Below are 22,568 nucleotides of genomic sequence, written 5' to 3' on the forward strand. Positions count from 1 at the left end.
TATTCATAGTGTAAGGCAATGTGTTGAGAACAAAATAACATAAGAATGATAAATGGAAATCAAATTCTCAGCTCCTGGAGATCTGGATCCAAAAATATAGTCAAAATCAAAGTGACAAATCAGGTCACTGGTTGATCCAAATTCTGTAGAAACTCCTCCAAACGAGTCTGTATCATCCTCAGTAGTGTGTGTGGCCTCCACGTGCCTGAATGCACTCCCTACAACGCCTGGGCATGCTCCTGATGAGACCACGGATGTCCTCCTGAGGGATCTCCTCCCAGACCTGGATTAGAGCATCAGTCAGCTCCTGGACAGTCTGTGGTGCCACGTGGCGTTGATGGATGGACCGAGACATGATGTCCCAGATGTGCTCTATTGGATTTAAGTCTGGGGAACGGGCAGGCCAGTCCATAACATCAATACCTTCATCATGCAGGAGCTGCTGACACACTCTTGCCACATGTGGCCTGGCATTATCAGGCATCAGAAGGAACCCAGGGCCCACAGCACCAGCATATGGTCTTACAATAGGTCTGAGGATCTCATCCCGGCCCCAATGCCAGTCAGGGAACCTCTGGCTCGCACATGGAGGGCTGTGCGGCCCTCCAATGAAAGGCCTCCCCAGACCATCACTGACCCACCACCAAACCGGTCATGCTGGATGATGTTGCAGCAGCAGAACGTTCTCCAGGGCGTCTCCAGACTCTGTCACGTCTGTCACATGTGCTCAGGGTGAACCTGCTCTCATCCGTGAAGAGCACAGGGCACCATTGGCCCATCTGCCAATCGCTGTGTTCTCGGGCAAATGCCAATCGAGCTGCACGGTGTTGGGCAGTAAGCACCGGCCCAACCTGTGGACGTCGGGCCCTCATACCCCCCTCATGGAGTCGGTTTCTGACCGTCTGAGTACCGACATGCACATTTGTGGCCCTCTGGAGATCATTTTGTAGGGCTCGGGCAGTGCTTCTCCTGTTTCTCCGTGCACAAATGAGCAGATAGAGGTCCTGCTGCTGGGTTGTTGACCTCGGTCGGCCCCCCCCAGGTCTCCTGGTGCACTGACCTGTCTCCTGGTATCTCCTCCATGCTCTGGGAGACACAGCAAACCTTCTTGCCACAGCACGAATGGACCTGCCATTTTGGATGAGCATCACTCCCTGAGCAGCTTCTGTGGGTTGTAGATGCTCCTCATGATACCTCTAGCGGTGAGAACACTGGACAAATGCAAAAGTGTTCCAAAAATACGGTCCAAAGGATGAAGACAGGGAAATGGTCTGTGGTCACCACCTGCAAAACCATTCCTCTTTTGGAGTGATCTTGCTAATTGCCTCTCATTTCCACCTGTGTCTGTTTAATTTCCACAACACCAAGTGAAATTGATTCACAATAAGCGTGGCTTCCTAACTGGACAGTCTGATATCCCAGAAATTTGACTGACTTGGAGTTACATTGTGTTTTTTGAGTGTGCCCTAAGTTTTGTGAGCAGTGTATAAACTGTATCCTAAATTGTAAAAAAAATATCCATGTTATGTAGCCTACACAATGCACTCACTGACAGTCTCATTCACTTTCACTCATTCACTACTGAAACCACATCATTTTACATTTGTATTTGGTAATGAATAACATTTCTAGCGATATAACATTGCAGACACCATTGTCTTTTGCTTCTAGAGAGTTGTGCAGTCGAATAGCCCTTGGGACAAAGACAAAAGGGGGTTTACTATCGCTAGATTTTGAGTCAAAAGCTAGGTTAGAAGTACCAAGGTGTTCTACCGTACTAGAACTGGATTCTACAGAAAATTAACTCAGGGGACATGAAACGAAAAGAACAACGTGCAAACTCTACACAGAAAGGTCCCACATGGCCTGGGATATCGAACCCAGGGACGTCTTGCTGTGAGGTGACAGCTAGACATTCAGTCACTCTTGAATCCCCTTGTACAAAAACCATTATGCTGATAGAAAAGGGCGAAGGGAATGCCTTTATGTCCAAGAAGACACACAAACTGCAGTTGGTTAGACGGTTGGTTATCCAAGAACCAAGCTTTTCCTGCAACAGTTGACAATGGCGACTCGTGACCAATGGCAATGTTGTGTTTTCTTCCAACCAGACTCCGCGACCGGCAAGGGGCAAGGGAGAAAGGTGGTGTAAGAGTGGGGGTGAATTACGGCTGAGTACAACCTGGAAACATAGCAGGACCGGCTTCACATCTTTTTCTCTCAGACACGGACAGTGGTTAACTCAAGTTTTTAGTTTGACCTGATAGAGCTAGAAGCCCATAACACTAAAGGAACAACATGAGGCAGCACGATGTAGCCAAGGAAAAGAATGTGGGTCTTGTCTTGTTTGGAGCAGCACTGTCCTTGCGCCAGGTGGAAGAACTGGCCCAAAAAGTGTTGAATGCGCAGGAGAGATTGCAGGCCCTCAGTGGTTAGTCTTCGTGCTTAGCGTTCTCTTGCCTCTCAGCATGAAGTTCAATTTAGGTGTTTTTGTGTGGAGTTTACATCCACTGTCTGTGTCTGGACAGATTTTTTTGGGATGCTTTGGTTTCTTCCATCAACGTAAAAGATGCACAGGAGGATAATCCTCTAACTTGGTGATTCTGAACATGAGCATGGCTGTCCACTGCTCCTGACATGTTCCAGGGGCAGATGGATGGGTTAAATGGTTAATTATTGTAAAGGGACAATAACGTACAGCTTCGATCTGTGGCTCCAATTGAAATGCATTATCTGAATTACAGTTCACAAACAGTTGTAAAAGTTCGGAATATCCATAAATCTTCACTTCGTTGTCTTCTTCTGGACCTCGATCCCTACTCTGTGCATGTCCAAATCTAGAATCAATCGGCCTCAGACCCTTGTTCTTCTGCAATGTCCTCACCACTTCCCTATGCATACTTGCTGTTTTTCATCTCCTCATACAACATTCATGTGCACCTTGTTGAGGCCAGTCTGAGCATATGAAGTATCTTCAAAAACACAAATTTCAACAAAAGGACTCTTGTGATACATTCCTTGTGCTGGATAAAGTATTCTCATGCTACAATTTGCATGTTCTTTTTTCACTCTACACTTGTTGAGGTGTTGAGATAAAATGTGCACAAGAGGCAACAAGAGACAATCCCAAACAGGAATGGTTTCAGAGGTGGAGCCTGCTGAGCTTCCGAGAGACAGTTTTCTAGTTGCATTTGACTGGGCTCGATATAACTATTGTCAGCCTGAGGTGATACTGAGCCCTGCAGAGGTGGCACAGTCAGGATGACAACTCAGTAAGTGCCATCGCCAAAAGATTTGTTTCCAGCATATTCTGAAGAGCATGGAGAATAATTCAGGATATGGGCACAACTCTACATTTAAACCTCCACAATCATCAACAGGTTTGTTACCTGCTAAGTTATGATGGGAAAAGCAGCGGCTCTACTCCAAGCTCCTCTTAGTTGACTGAGGAAACTCCTTTCAGCCGCCTGTATCTGCGATCTTGTCCTTTTGGTCATTACCCAGATCTTATGACCATAAGTGAGGGTAGAACATACTGTAAATAGATCAGTAAATCAGCTCCCTCTTTACCACAACAAACACAGTAACAATGATCACTGCCGATGTCGCACTGATCCGTCTGTCGATCTCACGCTCCATCCGTCCCTCACTCGTGAACACGACACTGAGATACTTGAACTCCTCCACTTGAGGCAAGGCCTCTCCACCGACCTGTAGAGGGGAAGCCACTCATGGCCTCGGATTTGGAGGTGCTGATACTCATCCCGCTTCACACTCGGCTGCAAACCGCCCCAGGGCAGCTGAAGGTCCTGATTTGATGAAGCCAACAGAACAACACCTGAAATCCTGGGGTTCCCAAACCGGACACCGTCCGGTTCCTGGCTGTGTCTTTAAGTTCTGTCCATAAAACTAATAAGTAAACTTTTGTTTATTCATTTATACAGCATATTTCATGTGCACAGACTCAATATGCCTGGGAAGAAAATAAATAAACTACACAACATAAAAAATAAACTCAAATACGTTAATACAGCACATACACACACAAAAAGACAAAACAATCCATGTACAAAGAACTTAAAATAACTTCAGAAAAGCTGGAGAAATTGTTTAATCAAATAAAAATATGGACTATTTTGCTTAGTCGACTGCCTCTGTGATTTAGTTCTGGATGAGGCTAAGCTGTAGTTTTGTGTTGACTCTTCATGTCCTGGTTTTAACACCTCACACCTCACCATCTTTATACTCTATATTTGATTTATTAGTAATGAAATAGAACAACTTTACTGAAATGACCTTACAAAATTATTTACTTTATTAATTTACTAATCAGTAAAAAAGGGTGATGTTCATAGTAAACGTGTGGTTTATGGCAAATTCAGCTTCAGCTTCATAACCATGTGGTGTCTACAAAGACAAACCTTTGGAATTATCTTGGATTATTGAGACATTTTACACAAATGTACAGGACTACGTATAGTAGTGAAAGAAACAGAATGCCATTATGTGTATGGCATAGTATATGATAAATAGCTATAATATATATAATATATGAACAACTTTTTGCTGAAAATACAGAACTGTTCTTCTCCACAAATGTAATTTCAAGTTGCATTGGCCTGTCCTGGACAGAAAGTCTCACCAGCTGTTCCAACCTTAGAATGGCAGATATAGGCTTATTTCTATGGGAGAGGCTCATGTGAGGTGGACATTCTTTTACTTCGTGGCTCACTGTGAGGCCTTAAGTTGAGAAAGTACTGACATGTTATACATTTCCTGAATCCTCAGAGTCTAGAGAGTTACCCAGTATCAACCATTTGTCTCTGTGATGTTCCTTGAAGAAACAGTGTTAAACATAGTAAAACTGTTTTTGTGAAAATGGTGAAAAAACGTCCTCAGGTTTGTGTTTGAGGAGCTTTGGTTACCACGGTAATAGTCACAGCGTAGAACATTTGGGCTCAAATGAAACATGAAAATGTCTTCTTTACAATGATACCAAATACAATGGTGTAAATCATTATCTAATGGGCTGGAAATGGCCTAAACCAAAATATGGACCAGTGTCAAAAGCGACTTTTTTGACAAGGGGGTGGTTCACTTCAACAGCTGAAAACTATGATAAAGCTGTAACTCTGAAAAGGCTATCATACAAAAATATAAACCTCAGACATGGACCTACTTAAAAATCAACGATAGCCTTTGCCACCTTTTCGGTACCGATATTTGGTCTGGCCCATGGACTAAATCATTTTAATTCTGTGCAGACACAGACAGGGCTGTGTGTTGCGGATGTCCTGCAGGAGAGGGTGATCCTCTCTCGCAAAGAAGGCGAGTCTTCCAAGTGCTTGAATGAACTTCTCCTGAGTCGAATGTCACGCTTTCGGGCCTCCCATTCTGCTACCTTGGCTGCTCTCACAGGCTCTGCCATTACCAACACTGTCAAAGAGGAACAATCTGGTAATGCTTTAGAAATAAACTACTAACAATGCTGAAAATATAAGATAAGATAAAATGCTTTCACATTTTCAAGCTGTCAACACCAGCTGTGGACTTCCTCTGAAGACACTGAGGAGGACACCCATGTATGTATGTGGAACTTATCTGGTGATGCTGGTTTCTCCTCCCGGTGTGTCTGGAAGTTCAGCAACACGCTCTCTGTTTGGAGGCACGAGCAGCCTGTCCTCTCTCAAAAGTAGGCACACTATCTTTACAGACATTTAATATTTTATGTGGAATTGTGTCATTCATTTTGATGGAATGTCCCTCATTTTGCCCATTGACTTTATCCCTTGGTCAGTACTAGCCTCCAGTCTGGTCTTTAACCTGTCTGATGGTCAGTTCAGCAGCCGTGCAGACCTGATTGATGCTCCTGGCAGTTCTCTAGGAAGAGGAGCTCAAGTAACTGCACTAGGTAAGCTATTATGGTACAGTACATTGCTAAATGCGGGAGTCTCACACAATCAAAACATGTCATTGTGTCACTGTAGGGGCATGCTATGATGCACTGAACAATTTGATCTGGACCTGCTCCAGCGATTACATAGATCAGTGGTACAATCCTGGAAACCAAGCTTTTCATCATGTGTGCCATAGGCTTGGTGTCAGTCACATCATTAAAGAACCCAAAGGTACAAGCCTCTAGATCTCAATTACTCTGTGTCTGAATGAGAAATGTGACCAGAGCTGCATGATTTGACAGATGAGATGGTGACGACTGGTGAAGTTATCAACCAGCTCCTTCATCACATTGGTGCTATGTGCATCCATCAGCTTAACTTGCTTGCAGCCAGTAGCAACAGTCTGCCTCTTGGTGCTTTGCTGGGCAAACAGCATCCTATTGAGGCCCGTCACTTCAGCAGCATCTGCGACATAATGGAGAGGGCCATGGTGAATGGAGATACCTGCATAATTCGCTGCATCTTAGTAGTGTTTCAGGTTTGTTATTTTAACATTGTGTTCTCTGTGTTTTCATTCTATGTATTTGTTTGACACAGAGCCTTTGTGTCTATTACATTAGGTGGTATTTAGGTTTTACAACCCACAATCGGAGCAGAATCGGGAAAGTGTGCGTAGATCAAGCCTACTTTTGTGGCAGCTGCTCATGGCTCCTGTGGATCAGATTGGGGCAGAGATCCAGACAGAAGTGTGCCTAGCTATCAGGTAATAATCACATTCTGTATCCAATTATATACGGATGATCTACGTATGTAGTATTCATGGCAACTTTTTCTTTGTTTATAACTACAGCTCTGGTTTGAATACCCTGTATCAGGGGGAGGCAGAACTAACTAAACTTCTCAAATTGGTTCTCACAGAAGGTCAGTGCTGTTGAAACGGTTTAGTTTTTCTAAAAGTTTGTCTTGAACTAATGTGTAATTGTGTAACATAAAGGAGAAAGGAACAACGGCCTGTCCCAGCTTCGTGATGTCATTCTTACAAATTTAGCAGATCAGCTGCAGAAGAACCGATTTGGTAGTGAAGAAGATGAGCATTACAGGTCCAGAACCATCTTTCTTTCATATTGAATTTAGTTAAATACATTTGAACCTCATAAATGCAATTATTTGTTGTACAGGTTAAGTGATGAGCTGTTGCATTGTATCCTCAAGACTGTCGTTCGTGAATCCTGCCTTCTCATAACCAAATGTCAGACTGTTGCCAGAGATGACTTTCAGAAGCTGCTCTCCACTGTTCCTGTATGTTGTGTTTCTTGTCCTGCATTCATACCACTGCCATTCTGTTTTAGTAGAAATGCTTCCTTTCTGTAATTACGTAGGTGGTTTCACCTTGTCTTCGCTACCTCATGGCAGTTCAAAACCACCTCCTCAGTAACACTATTCTTATCCGTCCTGATGATAATGATGACAGTGACAGCTCCCTCCAAGGGGAAACAATGAAGGTACAGGTAAACATCCCCTTTAAATTCCCCTACTTTAAGACTGTCCTTGTGGTACTTGGATGTCAATATGTCGCCTGTTTTCTGTTCTGTTCTCTGGTATATGTAAAATATATTTTGCTGCATGATGTTGAACCTTATTGTACACAGATAATTAGAATTATCTTGAAAGTGTTACAAAAGGGGTTCTTTATTTTATGTGTCATCTGCAGGAGCTGCAAAGCAGCATCCTTTCTCTGGCAACCAAAATCCTTGTGAGCTGTGATCAAGTGTTGGAAACTCTACAGCAGGTGACTACTGCTCTTATCAACAGTGAAATCACTGACAAAGAAACCAGGTAACCTTGAATTCAGCGAATGTACATAAAATAAATACATTTCTCTTTTTCAAATTTCTCTTTCAGTCTAAAATGTTTTGTCTATATTACTTAATTTCTAGGTTAAAAGGCCTGGAGCAGGTCACAAAGGCGACCATGCTAGGGCACCTGCTGCCAGTCTTACTGACCTCTCTGATGCATCCTAACCTTCAGACCCTCACTCTAGCTGATGCTCTTATGCCTCAGTTAGTCCAGCTTGTTCTGTACACCAGCCAGGTTGGTGTTTTCGTCATTTTGTCTGCTTAAATTCAAGCTTTAATATTTGATCGCTTGATTTCCTTATTTGTTAGACTGCTCTTTTACTAAAAACTCAGTCACCACTCTTCACTGAGGAAACATCACTTACAAGTTGTCCAGGGCCTAAGGCTGGTGTATCCGATGACAAGTATGTCTTTTGCAAATTAATTTAAAATGTTTATTTTTCAATGTGATATGCAGCATTACATAATCATATCTCATTTACTTTGTATTATTAAGGATTCTTGATGAACGTGAGGAGCCTGGCTTCTTAACTGGTTTGAAGATTCCTGCTCCTTGGGCTGCTGGGAAGACTGTTGAAACAGTTCATCCTGTGCGAGACAATTATAAGTTTAAGGAGACGGTGCACATCCCTGGAGCTCGCTGTCTCTACCTGCGTTTTGACTCTCGATGCTCCTCACAATATGATTATGATAAGGTAATTGGTCTCAAACATTCACGCAGTAAATGTGTTACTGGTAATTTTTGTAACAGGCTAACCTTCTCCAATATTTTAGCTGGTCATTTATGCAGGTCCCAACACTAACAGTCGTAAAGTTGCAGAGTATGGAGGGAACACTCTCGGTTATGGCAGTCGCAGTGTATTAGGTACAGGTTGGCCCAAAGATCTCGTCAAGGTAAACACATAGCATGGTACAACATACAGCCAAGACACATTATTAACACATTGTGCTATTGTATTGTGTAGGTTGAAGGTGACACTGTAACGTTTTCCTTTGAAATGAGGAGTGGACGTGAGCACAACACTCCCGATAAAGCCATGTGGGGATTTTCCTGTACTGTCAGAGCTCAGGTAAAGTGCTGCCAAAGGATTATTTTTTTTAAATCAGATTGATCACACTTTTGAAACTTTATTATCAATAATAAGCCTACATAAGCCCTCCCATTTTAAGCATTTGGGCACACACAAACTATGCCCTAATAGTGATAATTAAGCTGATTAAAAAGTAATTAAGACTAGGAATTGTTTCATACTAAATGAATGTGGACACTGTAGGTAAATGTATGTCAAACAACAGTTTGTTTCAGGCTGCTGTTCTTACCAATTCGGCAGCTGCGGAATAACAACGTACAGCCTAGAGCAGGGGCGTCGAAATGTCGCATATACTGGACAGGAAAATGCTATTGACAAAACATTTACAATAAATTAATAATAGTGAACTGTGATTTTAAAATAAAAGCCCAACAGGACTTTAGCCTAATAAATAATAATAACGGCTTACACATGTATTGCACTTTACAAGTCTTTATGCTCTACAAGTTGCGGGCCGCATTGAATGATCTCACGGGCTGCTTGTGGCATACCGCGAGAAAAGTAGTTTGGTGAAAGATTTCGCGAAATCACTTCAGGGCACACACGCGATTATTGTTTTACCTCACTGCGATCTCCGCTTGCAGCCAGCCCCACGGCCATGTGTGTGCGGCACAGCCTCTATCTCTCCTTTGCTCCGTGCTTATTAACATCAGCTGTCCGTCTGCCGCGTCCTTTTTATGAATAAAGCTGGTGATGTGACATCACTGCACCTCTTAAGTCCAGCTGAACTGGGAAGTGATTACCAGTCTGCCTTTCAGGAAGCTGTGCGCACACGTGATACAGGAGCAACAGAGCAACATGATTGTTTATGATTAATTGCTTGAGTTAACATGAACAATTTGAAAGCCCTTGTAAGAACTAAGTTTTGACACCAGATAGTCACAGTTATACAGCCTATAGAAAACACTGTTCCTGTTATAGGAGTCGTCAGAGGATGTGTCTGGAGGCCTTCCATTCTTAGCAGACCTGGCTCTGGGGTTGTCAGTGCTAGCTTGCTCAATGCTTCGGATCTTATACAATGGACCAGAAGTGACACGAGAGGAAGAGGCTTGCCATGATTTGCTTTGCTCAAAACTACTGCAGAGGTAAAATGACAAGAAACATAACAAAATTGGCCATGCATACAGTATAAATATAATATGTCAATGTTTTTGTTTCTTTTTTCAGATGTCAGTGGCAAGTTGAGGCAAATGGTGCTATTTCTCCAGCCCTCACCCCCAGTCCTTCACCTCTACCTCCCACCATTGAAGAGGATCAGGAGTTTACTTACCCTTCAGATGTGCTCATCCCACCTCCGGGCCTTATGCCAGGAACCTATTTTGATTTGCCTCGTATTCGCCTGCCTCCAGGCATCATGACGAGGCTCAGAGAAGTGTCAGGAAGAGCTCGCCCACAGTTCCGACCCAGCATCAAGTAAGTTAACGACAAATGAGAAAACTATTTCATAATCTAGCAGTATAGATCCCACAGAATTAGGATAACGGTTGTCGAGGCATATATATATTTGCGTTGCTTAACTATTCCCAATCAATTCTATCAGGGAGGTGATCCGGCCCGATGTTATGGAGGAGGTTATTGTGTCATGTGTCATAAAACATCTGAGCCTGGTGGACGCTCTTCAGTCACTTGTTAACTACCAGTACCGTGAAGACCATGCTGAAGAGTACGACCTAGTGTGCAAGATCATGGCTGAAACCTTTAAGAAGATCAATGCTATGGAAAGGCAGCTGCAGGTAAACAGTTATTTCTGGACGCAGTTACATAGCGTAGATTATTAGTATCCTAGCTTGGTATATTTGTCGGCCTTACACCGGAAATACTGTCTTATACTGTTTTTTTTTTTCAGAGTGTAGCTGAACTGGAACAAAAGTGGCAAAATGAGGTAGAGGAGGCTCAGCAGGGAAAGCTGGAAAACAACACACCATTCTTCCACGACTACCATTTTTTTGAGGTTTTTGCTACTTTAAATTATATCAGGCTTTTTTTCTATACTGCCTTCCATTGTTATCTTGAATGATGTATGTTTCCTTGTGCTTTCCTTATTTTGTAGAACAAGATTAAAGAGCTTGAACTGCTGTGTTCTCTCAAGGAGATCCCTCTTGATTTTAGTGATTTGGAAAATGTTGTCCTTGCTCTCAGGCAAGTAGTTTATTGCAAAAACATTATTCAGATGGGTCAAGAGAATTTAGATTGTAATGTTTTTGTCTTTACCCAGAGAGAAGTTTTTTCAAGAGGTTAACCGTCTGCACCTTAGAAATGCTACTCCTCTGGCCAAAACAAAGGCACTGGTTAAAAGTGTGATGAACCGCACTGAGCTTCTGCTTCATGTAACCATTGCACCACATTGTAAAAGCTTAGCAAGCACACCTGCTGGTACACCGGGGGCAGGTACTCATTTATTGTCATTTGAGTCGCCATTACATGGCTTTCATATTCCACATATGCAATGAATGCATCTATGTGTGTTTCAGCCTCTAAATCTGTGTCTGATGCCAAAACTGTAATTCCTGTGGTAAAGCAACCAGTCTTCCTGCGCAGCATGTCTGCTCCCTCAGACCTAGAGATGATCGCTAATCAAGATTTAGAGTTCACACATCCACCACAAAGGTATTCGATTTGACCTTGTATTCCTTTTTTCTATAGTCATCACTTCACTAAGGGTTTTTGTTTTAATTTTAATTTTAGAAGGAGACACCACCCCACAAGTCACCGCAGCAGCTCATTTACCCTCCTACAGTCCCTTGCTGTAGAGGATAGCCGTGATAAGCCGACCTACAGTGTGCTGCTGGGACAGTTGTTTGCCTTTATTGGGACTACCCCTGATCAAGCAGTAAGTCATTGTTTGAATCCAAGTTGCTCGAGATTTTTGGTTGGAAAAGTGAAAATCACCCTCTTTTCACAGGTGTCAAGCAGCAGTTTTCTCTCTGCTGCCCAGACACGGTGGAAAAGAGGCAGCACACGAAAGCAGGCTCTTGTTCATATGAGAGAGCTGCTGACTGCTGCTGTCAGAGTTGGGGGTGTTACCCACCTGGTGGGGCCAGTCACTATGGTTCTACAGGGTGGCCCACGGTGAGATATATCACACTTCACACAACAAGAGCATGCATGTGCAGCAGTGTCTAACATTTGATTCTGTCCATGAAGGATTGAGGAGTTGACCTGTGGAGGAATGGTGGAGCAAGTGCAGGAGGCCTTTGGGGAGACCATGACATCTGTAGTATCACTGTGCGCTCGCTACCCCATTGCATGTGCCAATAGCATTGGATTGCTGTGTACAATTCCCTATACCAGGTAGCTTTTTTGGTTTGAGCTGTAAGTTGTTTTTTGTTATTGTTTTTGACAGTGTATTTTGATCATTTTTCTCCAGGAGTGAAGAGCAGTGCCTGGTTCGCAGTGGTCTTGTCCAGCTCATGGACAGACTTTGCAGCCTTAGTGGCCAGAGAGAATGCAGCTCTAATGAGAAGCAAACCAAAAAGCAGAAAGTGGCCACTATGGCCTGGGCCGCCTTTCAGGTGCTTGCCAATCGTTGCATTGAATGGGAGAAGGTTGAAGGTATGTTATACATTTAACTGAGATCGCTGCAACTTAAGTATTTCTAATATGATATTTATTTTTAAAGGTGGCTCTACAGATGCAGTGCATTCTGGTTTGGCTCGACAGGTGTCTAGCTTGTTAACTAATCACCTGGCCAGAGCCACAGAGTGCTGTGGCAATCAAGCAGCTGGCAATGATGCCTTACAAGATGTTCTTAGCCTACTCAATGACCTGTCCAGGTATTAGGCATTTGTAATGCATTTCTTTTATATGTTTGTTATTAATCTGTATCTTTACATTTTTAATAGATCTGTAATAGAAGATTGAATTTAATGCATACTTTTTCCTTTCCAGGAGTCACATAGGAAAAGCTATTTTGAGTCAGCCAGCATGTGTTTCAAAGCTTTTGTCTCTGCTGCTTGATCAGAGACCTTCTCCAAAGCTAGTTCTTATCATTCTACAACTCTGCAGAGCTGCACTGCCTCTTATGAGTGTGGAGGACTGCGGAAATGTGGCCCTGCCCTCATGGAGCTACTCCATTAACACTCTAGACACTGAGCAACAAGATGCCAATGACCCGGCTTCACGGATTGCTGCCTTGCTCTTGGCTAAACTCGCTGATTATGTCGTCCCAGGTTAGTTTGTTGCTGCATTTGTCTTCCGATGTTTAATCATTTATTACATGTTTGAGGAACACTACATTAAAATATACTCTTTTATTAGGCTGCCAGACTTTGCTCTCTCCCAGCTCTTCTGAGCCAGACACGAGTTTAACTCGAGCCAGTTCCAAAGGTGCTTTGAAGCCTGAGGATGCTGGAGAGGAGGGGGAGGCCATTGATGGAAAACTATCAATCTTTATTCACAAGAGAGAAGACCAATCATCTCACGAAGTCTTGCAGCCCCTTCTAAGGTAACAGAACATTCAGTTTAATTATTGCAATTAGAATTGTTTAATCCTATTTTAAACATTTGTTTTCCTGCTTTATTAATGCAGCAGTTCAGAGGGACGTCCATTTCGGCTTGGTACTGGGGCAAATATGGAAAAAGTGGTAAAAATGGACAGGGACATGACAAAGGTATGCAGTTGACAGCATAAAATCAGTTAAATTTTTAGTCATTGTGTTGCCTTTAAGGCAGTTTATTCATAAGTAATTTCATCAAGTTTAAAATAGTATTACAATGCTGTAACAAGTTAAATGATCATTTCGATCTGTATAAATAAATAATTCATGCTTATTTATTGCATTTAAGTTAAAAAATATTGTTAAAAGTACTTCCGGTTTCGACACGCTACTTCCGGTTCGCGGTCCGACTCCCGAACGTAAACAGAAGCCATGCTACAGGCTACAAGTGGTCAGATCCTCAGCAGTTTCCAGCCACGCTGAAAGCATTAATAAGGCAATACCTTTTCACCATCCAGTAAAGGGGAATACACACAACTACAGTCTCAGAGGCTTCTTTGCTGGTGGTTAATCTGCGTGTTTCGCGAAGACACTACAGTCATTTCAAATTGTATTGTCATTGCATTGGGTTCCTTCCCTGTTATTTGTCCATTTAGAGTGGCTGTTGTGAGGTAATCACTGAAGAAGCATCTGCTGCCCTAAGGAAAGCCAACAAATGGGCCCAGTCCGGTCTCATTGTAAGTGTTGGTCCACCTGTGGAAGCTATGGCCCAGGAGACTGCTGGAGGCGTTACCTCTGGGGACAAGAAGAAAACTGCTCAAACAGCTGTTTGTAGGGACAGGAATGCTGATTTAGCCAGGTACAATTTACACTTACGAACTGGAATACTGTAACTATATCACTGTAGCTACATCACAATTGCACACTTGAATCTCCCAACAGATCTGATCCCGTGAGGCCTTTCATAAGTGGACATGTTGCTAACAGTATGGCTGCCGAAGTCATTGCTTTGCTGCATAGTCTGCTCACTGCTCCCGAGTCCAACACTGCTCAGATCTGGACAAGCACGGCTGAAAAAGTAGGAAACATATTCTTTAAAAGCTTAAAATGTGTTTATGTCTTATGTGTGTGTTCTTTGTTATGCTTTATAGGTGCTTTCTCGAGCGCTGATGTTTATCCCTCAGCTTGGCAAATACGCTGAGAGTATTTTGGAAAATGGTAGCAGCAGTGCCAGGAAATTGGCTAAGCTTCAGGCCATTGGCAGGCAGGCAGTAGCTGCACTCTGTGCCTTGGGAGGTTTCAAAGAAACAATTAAAATTGGCTCTGAAGTTCAGGTTAGTGTAACACTGAAACAGACTTTTATTTGTTATATTTGATTTATGTTTATTTTCTCTAAAACTCTTGAGAATTTAATTTTAGAACTAAAACATCTGTGTCCTGCAGGTGGTGGGTAAAGGTGTGCTGGGAAGTGTTGGTATAGTAATGTCTATAAATGAACAAGAGGGCATTGCTACAGTCAAGTTTCCTTCATGTGAATACAAAAGAGCTTGCAAAGCCTCTGACATCTTAACAGTGCCCATATCACGCCTGTGTACTCCCCGATCTGAGGTCAGTCAGTTTAAAGTTGTAATGTATTATCTGTATGTATATTTATTTATTTTAATGCCAAATGTCACTGTACAGGCTCTTCCACTTCACAAGTTATCGATCACAGAAAAAGTGGTTCAAGCAGTGCAATCAATGCTTTTGCCACAAGAGGGCAGTCTCTCTATTCACACTTCACTGCCAGCTACAGGGGATGGGTCCAGTCCAGTCATGGCTGCAGTGCGCCTATTGGCTGAAATTAGAACAAGGTTTGTAAATCGGTTTTTGCTTGAAAGAGAAGCTCTGTACTGAAACTAAGGAAAGATGATGCGGTTTATTTCAGGGCTTGTCTTGTCATGGCACAACTTCTTGAAGACAGTTCTTTCTGTGAAGAGTTTATTCAGCAGTGTCCCGCTGCTGTTGAAGTCCTCAACCTAGTTGCACAGGAGTGTAGCCCTGGTAAGTTTGCGGTACTTAGCCTGGTCAGCCAGAGAGTTGGGTGGTGTGCCTGCAGACAATTCCAAAACCTCTAAGCTTTGTATTGCCCAAATCACAGATGCAAATTTTTTGAGAGGCACTCAAATGCGAAAGACTCTTAAATCGCGTATCATTCAGAGGGAACTTTAAAACTTCTCTCACCTGTAATCAAAATTATTTGTGTGGTGTTTCTTGTTTAATGTTTTTGCACACGGTAAGCCACCATGTCGGATGGACAATGTGTTTCTCAGGATGGTTAATCCGCCTCTCAATCCTCCCCTTCAGAACTGAATGAGATAATTCTTTGTCTTTGTAAAGTATTGGAAAACTGTGACTTTCTGGCCAGGCTAGTGGGCACTTACTTTTTTGTTTGCATATGTCTCTGTATTTTTTGTGTCTTAGGGGAGCGACTATGTATGGTTGAAGCCCAATGTGAAAGGGTAAGAATGCTGTATAGAGATTGTGCACGCCCCCCACCACCTCCGCTTCAAACGGAAAGGCGCCAGGTAACTACAGTTCAATCAGATGTATCTAATGATTTGATTTTGATATTTAAGAATATATGCTATGAAACCTGCAGCTTATGTTGATTACAATTATGTCGCCTGATCTTGCCTCCTCAGCCGAAGGAAATAACCTGGTGCCCATCCCGAGTGTTTCCTCCAGTTCGAGCTTGTATGTTCTCCACTCGTCTGACCTCTGTGACCTTCCTGGCTGATCCAAGTGCAGGTGGAGGGCTCCCCCGAGGGACCTTTATCTATGCCACGTCACCAGTTCCTGTTCAGGTGAGCGTATGCTTTTTTCTGTCTGTAAAGTAGAATAGAAACATTCCCTAAAATGATAACAAAATGTACCTATACATTGTAGTATGCCAACACCATTCTGTGTTTTTCCAGGCTCCATCATTCTACTGGGAAATAGAGATTGTCTCCTATGGAGACTCTGAGGAGGACAGTGGCCCTATTGTGTCCTTTGGTTTTGCCACAGAGGCTGAGAAGAGAGACGGTGCATGGACAAATCCTGTTGGCACATGCCTCTTTCATAAGTATGTTCTGGTGCATGTTGTGGCATATATTTTTATCTTGTCTTGGATGTTTGAAGTAACTGTTGTCTGTCTCAGTAATGGCCGAGCAGTGCATTATAACGGTTCCAGTCTTCTTCAGTGGAAAAGTGTCAGATTGGACGTGGCACTACTCCCTGGTAAGTAAGATTAAAATGTGTCACTCAGTGTTTATTGTGTATTGATATTGATAGCGCCATGTCATATGCCTCGACACAGGTGATGTGGCAGGAATAGGCTGGGAGAGATCGGAAGGAACCCCCCCGCCCCCTGGTCAGGCCCCAAAAGGAAGAGTCTACTTCACTTACTGTGGCCAGCGGCTTGTGCCAATGCTTGATGATGTTGCTGGCGGCATGTGGCCCCTGGTGCACATTCAGAAGAAGGTATTTTCATTAATCTAAAGACTAATGCTGAATTAATCTACCACTTATGATTAGGGTTATTTCAATGCCCCCATTTATCTTTGAGATTAATGAACATCCTTCTTTTGCAGAATGCAAAGATTCGTGCCAACTTTGGAAGCCGTCCATTTGCATATGCAGAAGGTCAAGCCCACAGAAACGCTGCAGATTTGTGTGTGGACCTAGCAGAGGAAATAAGTGCCAATTTTGAAGCGCTTCCATTTGCAATGGCTTCAGACAGCGATAATGACGCAGGGGCCAGTGTTACCTCTGACTCTGGATCTCATGGGCCACCATGCCGTATTGCTGCTGTTGCAGTTGCCCAGCAACGTAGGTCTAGCGCTGTAGATTAACGCTAGTGTGACTCTGGAAGATGAATGTTTAATCTAAAAATTATTTATTTTTGTGGGAGCAGAGTACAACAGTGACCAGTCATGTCATTACAAAGTAGAACTGAGTTATGAGAACTTGGTCACCTCGGGGCCCGACCCACATCCTCCTCCTATTGCTGATGATGAAAGTGACGACGAGGACGACGATGATGTCCCGCGAGTAAGAGACAATGCTTACTGACAAAATGTTTGGTTTTTGGAAAACATATTTTTATTTATGTCTTCTGTTGTCAATTCAGGAAGATCACTATGCCTTGTTGGTAAAGGCTTGGGAGACAAAAGTATTTCCAACGATTCGTAGGCGGTTCCGCAATGAAGCTGAGCGAAAATCTGGACTGGACCAAATTAAAGGAGCTCTTCAACTTGGTATTTCATCCATCCATCCATTTTCTTCCGCAATAGATTGCAAACTATGCTTTACAATAGAGTACATTCATTTGACTTAAGTCCTCCTCATCCTGCTAACTACTTGATGGCTGTTGATAACTGACTAATGACTCATAACGGGGCACACACTGCCTTTGCTGTGCCCAATCCCATCAGATGTTGGAAGTTTAGCGAGGCGGGCCTGGTTAGTATGTGGCTGGGAATACCTGGTAGCCTGGATGAGAGGTGTGTGAGCGAGTAGTTGGTGTTGGTCACAGTTGCTGCTTCCCTCAGTCTACAACAGGGCAGCTGTGGCTACAAACACTACAACTATCAAGTATGGAATGAATGAATAAAGCACAAAACTGTAAAACAACTTTGATCATCTGGAAAAGCACTCAGACTAATGCATTATGATTATAATTGAGATATTGTTTTTGAAACTGAATTTTCATTTTGGTTATTCCCTGTTAATGTGTATTAAATTGGGACAGGTATGGTTGACATAGCAAGACAGACCGTTGAGTTTCTTTATGAAGAGAATGGAGGTATACCTCGAGATCTCTACCTTCCTACTATTGAGGACATCAAAGATGAGGCCAACAAGTTTACAATCGATAAAGTCCGCAAAGGTAAGTATCGTGCTCCGATCAGTGGCATTGAACATTAGTCAGCTATAATCAATCACTATAATATTGTAATTCATATCCCCAACAGGCTTAACTGTGGTCATTCGCTGCCCAGATAGCAACAATACCAGCAGCACTATTGGAGGAACGGCTTTGCCAAAATTTGCTATCCGAGGAATGCTGAAGACCTTTGGTCTGCATGGAGCAGTGCTAGATGTAGACTCTGTAAGCAGATCTATTATTAAGGCTTAGTATAAGCAATGTATTATTAACCGTTTTTTCCTGCAGGTAAATGAGCTGGTTCAAGTTGAAACATACCTCCGCAGTGAGGGTGTGTTGGTGAGATATTGGTACCCAATTGAGATGCTTGAACGCCCACCTGCAGGATCTCGAAGAACTGCCTCCAATGGCTTGGTCTCACTTGATAGTAGCAACATTCAAATTCACAGGTGAGGTCCTGTTAACTGTGTGAGCCTCTAAATATGTGATGAATGAATGTACAATTATTACATATGCATTTATTCCATAGGGAACTGCTGCGGTGTGAAAGTGGCCTGGCTCGCTTGTACTGTAGAATGGCCTTGCTTAACATTTTTGCTCCCAAGAACCCACATACTTTCACGCGTCTTTTCCATATTCCCGCAATTCGTGACATTACTCTGGAGCACCTCCAACTGCTGTCAAATCAGCTACTGGCACCACCATTGCCTGGTCAGTCTATTGGATAAATGACAAATACCTTAACCCAATATAATGGTGATCATTAAATAATTATGAATTATTACTTCTACAGATGGCACTATTAGTTCTAACTCAATCCTCCTGGCCCAGTCCGTCCTTCATAACCTCCAGGGCCAAAGCTGCTCTCCTACTGATTTATTTTATCAGGGCAATGCTCAGCCTATTCGTGAGTGGTTGACGGTGGCCATCACTCGTGCCTTACATCAAGGGGAAGAAAGCCTCCTAGAGCTCACCAAGCAAATATGCTGCTTCCTACAGGTCAGCTGATGTTCTGGGTCGATGGTTTGATATGTGATTGATTGTTAATCATTTTCTATTTGTTAGAATGCACCAGAGCAGTTTACTTCTGAGGAGCTCCCTGTCAGTGAGTCAAAAGTTAGCATGGATGTCAGCTTTCCTGGAGCTGCATTTGTTATCGTCTCCTGTAAAGAAAGCCAACTTGGCTGCCGCAAAGAGTATGTTTTCAAGTTAAAAGTGATAATATGACAACCACTTCCAGGTAGTTAATGTCTTGTTGTTGTTATCGGTAGCTCTAGTCTTTACAAGGCTCCCTGGTCGAGGGTCATGGTATATGGCCAGGGTCATAAAGTGCGCAGGAATGGCCAGCTGAATCTGATGGAGGCTGTGTGTTATCCTCTGGATGCCTCACCGACCAACACAGGCCTTACCCCTCCTCCAACTACAAACCAGTACCCTGCTGTTATCATACCCACTGATAAAGTACACATCAAATTAGGTTGGTAATACGTGTACGATTTACTTTATGAGTATTAATATTTTACTTATGCTGTTGCAAGAGTGTGTATTGCAAACTGATGATTAATCAATTACTTTCTAGGAGTGTCTCCCCCTCCTGGTGCTGTATTGGTTTTGCATTCTCTGCCACTTGAGTTTCCTCTGGCCATGGCATTTGCTGAGCAACTGTTGACTTGGAAGCTGGTTGAAAGCAGTGAGCGATCTGAAGAAGAGTTGGATACAGTACCCTCCTCTGTCTTACTACAAGTGGTAGAACTTTTAGGTTGGTCAAAATACAATTTTAACACCTACAGGCTCATGACTTGCAAACACATGGTGAATCTGGAAGATGCTTATTGTTCTACTTTTCTCCAGGTGGGTTGTTGTGGACAACTGATATGGCTCCTTCTATTAAAGAACAAACGTTTCACTTGCTGGCTGAACTTTTGCGTAAGATCCACCATTTGGAGCAACGCAAGAGTCCTGCTGGCCTCTCCAGTTCCATTGCTCTGTTGCTAAATCCCTGCCTTGCTGTGCTCATGGCTCTGCAGACAGAACTGAGAAAGCTGTATGACAAAGAGACTCAGGGATGGACAGCAGGAGGTTCTGGCCCTGGGGCATCCTCTTCTGCAGGAATTGCTTTGGCTCTTGGTGCAGAGCAGAGCCGCTTCTCCACATACTTCCATGCCCTGATGGAGGTTTGTCTGGCTGTGGCAGAGGTGACACTACCACTCAGTGTTGGAGGTTCATCTGTTGGACCCTTGTCCTCCACCAGCGCACCCAACCTCAGTGACTCCTCTTCATCGTCCTCATCATCCCCTGGCCAAACACCACAGAGTCCAAGCCTAATGTCAAAACGGAAGAAGGTGAAGCTGAAGCGCGAGAGAGCCGCTGCAGCTGTGGCAGCAGCAGTCTCTGGGAAGCGTGGAAGTGCAGGTGCCCGTTTGTCTGAAAGTGACAGTGCCCTGCTAAACATGGCGGCTAGCAAGCCAGAGGACATGCTCTGGTTCCATCGCTGCCTCACTCTTTTGATGATTCTACGACATCTCACCAACAAAGACCCTCAAGGGCTGAGTGTTACCAGTGACGCAGTAACAGATGCCTGCCAGGCTTTGGTGGGTCCCACTGCCCACAGTCGCATCTTGGTACTTTCGGGTATTCCCACTCATCTTGAAGAGGCTGTAGTCCGTAATGCGATTCGCAGGGCTTGCAATGCGCATGGAGGACTTTTTAAAGATGAAATCTTCATCCCACTGCAAGAAGAGGATCTCAGTAAACCCAAAGCTGGACAAGGAGTTTTGAGCCCATCAGATGGTAAAATAGTTCCTGAACCAGAGCGCCTCTTCCCAAATACTGGAGGACCTGAGAGCCCAGACAGCTCCAGCAGTGTTACTCCTGCCATGAGTGTTAGTGCCTCTGCCTCCACAAGCCAGACTTCCATCTGCAGCTCCTCTCAAGGTGTCTCCCGCACAGCCAGTGAGCTTTCCGTGGACCAGGAGATGTCAGCAGCCCCTGTTCCGGCTGCGGCCGCCTCCGCTGTTACATTCTCCCAGCATGGACCACTGGAGCCTCAGACTGTGTCCAGTCAAGAGAGTCTTGATATTTCCCTCACAAGTACAGGAAGTCTGGGTAGTCTTGGCAGTTTAGGGGAGCCTGCTGACACTGCAGAAACACCATCAATTGAAAGCAATACTGTTATTTCAAGGCCCATAAAAGGATATGCTGTCATTGAGGTGAGGAAGCTTTTCACCCTTTTTCACACTTTATGCTCTTCAGGACAACCACATAACTGTTTCTTTTTTCCCCTTTTTTAATTGTAGGTACGCTCTCGAGCCAAAGTGGAAAAAATCCGTGCTAGTTTGTTTAACAGCAGTGACCTCATTGGCTTATCCAGTCTGGAAGGGGAGGAGGAGCTCATGGAGTTGACCAATGAAGAGATCCTAACAGCTTCCAGCGTTAACCAAAGCCTGTTTGATACACAGGGAAGCTCGGCGCTTGAGGACTACTTTTTAGACAAATCAATGAGAGGTTAGTCAACACCCTGCAGAAAATTAAACCTTCACCCCCCACCCCCCATACAAGTGCTGAGACTGAGAACTGGCATGGAACAGTCTGATTTATTAGACCATAAACCAGGTCTAATAAATTTGACACAATGCCCCGACTTTGGTGAATTTAGATGTAAACTTTTTATAAATACAAGGTCTATTCTTTTACGCCTTTCTAATATTGTTATTTTTTGTAGGGGACAAGCTTCTATCCGGATCAAGAGATGTTCTTACAGACATTTTTAAAAGTTGTGTACATTCAGAGCAGATGCTTAGCCTCACACCAACCAAGCCAGTTAAAGTGTCAGATATTTATCTCAGCAAAGAGCAAATCAACTCTCAGACTCCTGGCAACCTGCTGCACACTTTCTTCACCAATGTTCGTTCTCCTAAAAAAGTACTTGAAGACCAGTTAACACAGGTATACTATTTACCTTTTTGGAAAGAGAAACACACCAACGATTGATTCTACTGAAATGTGATTGTGTGTTTTTAGATTTTGAGAAAATATGGTATTCCAAAACCCAATAAGAACAAGTACAACAAAGCTGGAAAAGAGCAGCATCAAGGAAAGGTAGTTAGCACCAAGAGACCAATCACCAAACCACCCACCAAAGAGAAGTCTGTGCTCAACAGTGTGAGGTAAGTCAGCAGATGAAACTATTCAAACATTTCTTCTTCAATGTAGTCAGTCAGTTATTAGTGACACATTATTTTACAGAACTGCACTCAGTGAAAAGAAGGCTGTTTTAAAGCCTAAATCTCCAGAGAAATCCAAACCTGATGAAAAAGATTTGGAAAAATCTCCTGCCAAAAAACCTGAAGGTTTGTATCAATATACACAGAAAAGTATAG

At 43.4% G+C, this 22,568-nt stretch overlaps 1 protein-coding gene across 1 annotated transcript in view; it reads left to right on the forward strand.

Moving 5' to 3' along the window:
* The window catches only part of hectd4 (HECT domain E3 ubiquitin protein ligase 4), a 34,775-nt gene that overhangs the window by 7,232 nt on the left and 4,975 nt on the right, over positions 1 to 22,568 (forward strand). Inside the window, exons 8-65 of the mRNA XM_079551237.1 lie at positions 5,265 to 5,457; positions 5,531 to 5,692; positions 5,798 to 5,911; positions 5,988 to 6,128; positions 6,200 to 6,435; positions 6,518 to 6,660; positions 6,748 to 6,818; positions 6,892 to 6,997; positions 7,076 to 7,196; positions 7,277 to 7,405; positions 7,609 to 7,733; positions 7,835 to 7,988; positions 8,063 to 8,157; positions 8,250 to 8,448; positions 8,528 to 8,647; positions 8,719 to 8,823; positions 9,766 to 9,929; positions 10,012 to 10,257; positions 10,385 to 10,577; positions 10,691 to 10,795; positions 10,895 to 10,987; positions 11,064 to 11,232; positions 11,316 to 11,451; positions 11,530 to 11,674; positions 11,747 to 11,913; positions 11,989 to 12,135; positions 12,212 to 12,396; positions 12,464 to 12,617; positions 12,733 to 13,013; positions 13,102 to 13,288; positions 13,373 to 13,454; positions 13,937 to 14,139; positions 14,223 to 14,358; positions 14,432 to 14,614; positions 14,724 to 14,888; positions 14,964 to 15,133; positions 15,208 to 15,323; positions 15,744 to 15,847; positions 15,965 to 16,126; positions 16,238 to 16,386; positions 16,462 to 16,541; positions 16,621 to 16,784; positions 16,895 to 17,132; positions 17,218 to 17,354; positions 17,434 to 17,560; positions 18,055 to 18,192; positions 18,278 to 18,414; positions 18,478 to 18,638; positions 18,719 to 18,900; positions 18,983 to 19,188; positions 19,255 to 19,385; positions 19,461 to 19,666; positions 19,769 to 19,948; positions 20,041 to 21,398; positions 21,486 to 21,693; positions 21,911 to 22,134; positions 22,210 to 22,355; positions 22,435 to 22,538. Of these exons, the coding sequence (XP_079407363.1) occupies positions 5,265 to 5,457; positions 5,531 to 5,692; positions 5,798 to 5,911; positions 5,988 to 6,128; positions 6,200 to 6,435; positions 6,518 to 6,660; positions 6,748 to 6,818; positions 6,892 to 6,997; positions 7,076 to 7,196; positions 7,277 to 7,405; positions 7,609 to 7,733; positions 7,835 to 7,988; positions 8,063 to 8,157; positions 8,250 to 8,448; positions 8,528 to 8,647; positions 8,719 to 8,823; positions 9,766 to 9,929; positions 10,012 to 10,257; positions 10,385 to 10,577; positions 10,691 to 10,795; positions 10,895 to 10,987; positions 11,064 to 11,232; positions 11,316 to 11,451; positions 11,530 to 11,674; positions 11,747 to 11,913; positions 11,989 to 12,135; positions 12,212 to 12,396; positions 12,464 to 12,617; positions 12,733 to 13,013; positions 13,102 to 13,288; positions 13,373 to 13,454; positions 13,937 to 14,139; positions 14,223 to 14,358; positions 14,432 to 14,614; positions 14,724 to 14,888; positions 14,964 to 15,133; positions 15,208 to 15,323; positions 15,744 to 15,847; positions 15,965 to 16,126; positions 16,238 to 16,386; positions 16,462 to 16,541; positions 16,621 to 16,784; positions 16,895 to 17,132; positions 17,218 to 17,354; positions 17,434 to 17,560; positions 18,055 to 18,192; positions 18,278 to 18,414; positions 18,478 to 18,638; positions 18,719 to 18,900; positions 18,983 to 19,188; positions 19,255 to 19,385; positions 19,461 to 19,666; positions 19,769 to 19,948; positions 20,041 to 21,398; positions 21,486 to 21,693; positions 21,911 to 22,134; positions 22,210 to 22,355; positions 22,435 to 22,538 (10,183 nt within the window). The remainder of the gene's footprint in view (positions 1 to 5,264; positions 5,458 to 5,530; positions 5,693 to 5,797; positions 5,912 to 5,987; positions 6,129 to 6,199; positions 6,436 to 6,517; positions 6,661 to 6,747; positions 6,819 to 6,891; positions 6,998 to 7,075; positions 7,197 to 7,276; positions 7,406 to 7,608; positions 7,734 to 7,834; positions 7,989 to 8,062; positions 8,158 to 8,249; positions 8,449 to 8,527; positions 8,648 to 8,718; positions 8,824 to 9,765; positions 9,930 to 10,011; positions 10,258 to 10,384; positions 10,578 to 10,690; positions 10,796 to 10,894; positions 10,988 to 11,063; positions 11,233 to 11,315; positions 11,452 to 11,529; positions 11,675 to 11,746; positions 11,914 to 11,988; positions 12,136 to 12,211; positions 12,397 to 12,463; positions 12,618 to 12,732; positions 13,014 to 13,101; positions 13,289 to 13,372; positions 13,455 to 13,936; positions 14,140 to 14,222; positions 14,359 to 14,431; positions 14,615 to 14,723; positions 14,889 to 14,963; positions 15,134 to 15,207; positions 15,324 to 15,743; positions 15,848 to 15,964; positions 16,127 to 16,237; positions 16,387 to 16,461; positions 16,542 to 16,620; positions 16,785 to 16,894; positions 17,133 to 17,217; positions 17,355 to 17,433; positions 17,561 to 18,054; positions 18,193 to 18,277; positions 18,415 to 18,477; positions 18,639 to 18,718; positions 18,901 to 18,982; positions 19,189 to 19,254; positions 19,386 to 19,460; positions 19,667 to 19,768; positions 19,949 to 20,040; positions 21,399 to 21,485; positions 21,694 to 21,910; positions 22,135 to 22,209; positions 22,356 to 22,434; positions 22,539 to 22,568) is intronic.

The sequence above is a fragment of the Gobius niger genome (assembly GCF_951799975.1).
Source record: "Gobius niger genome assembly, chromosome: 1".
NCBI classification, from domain to species: Eukaryota; Metazoa; Chordata; class Actinopteri; order Gobiiformes; family Gobiidae; genus Gobius; species Gobius niger.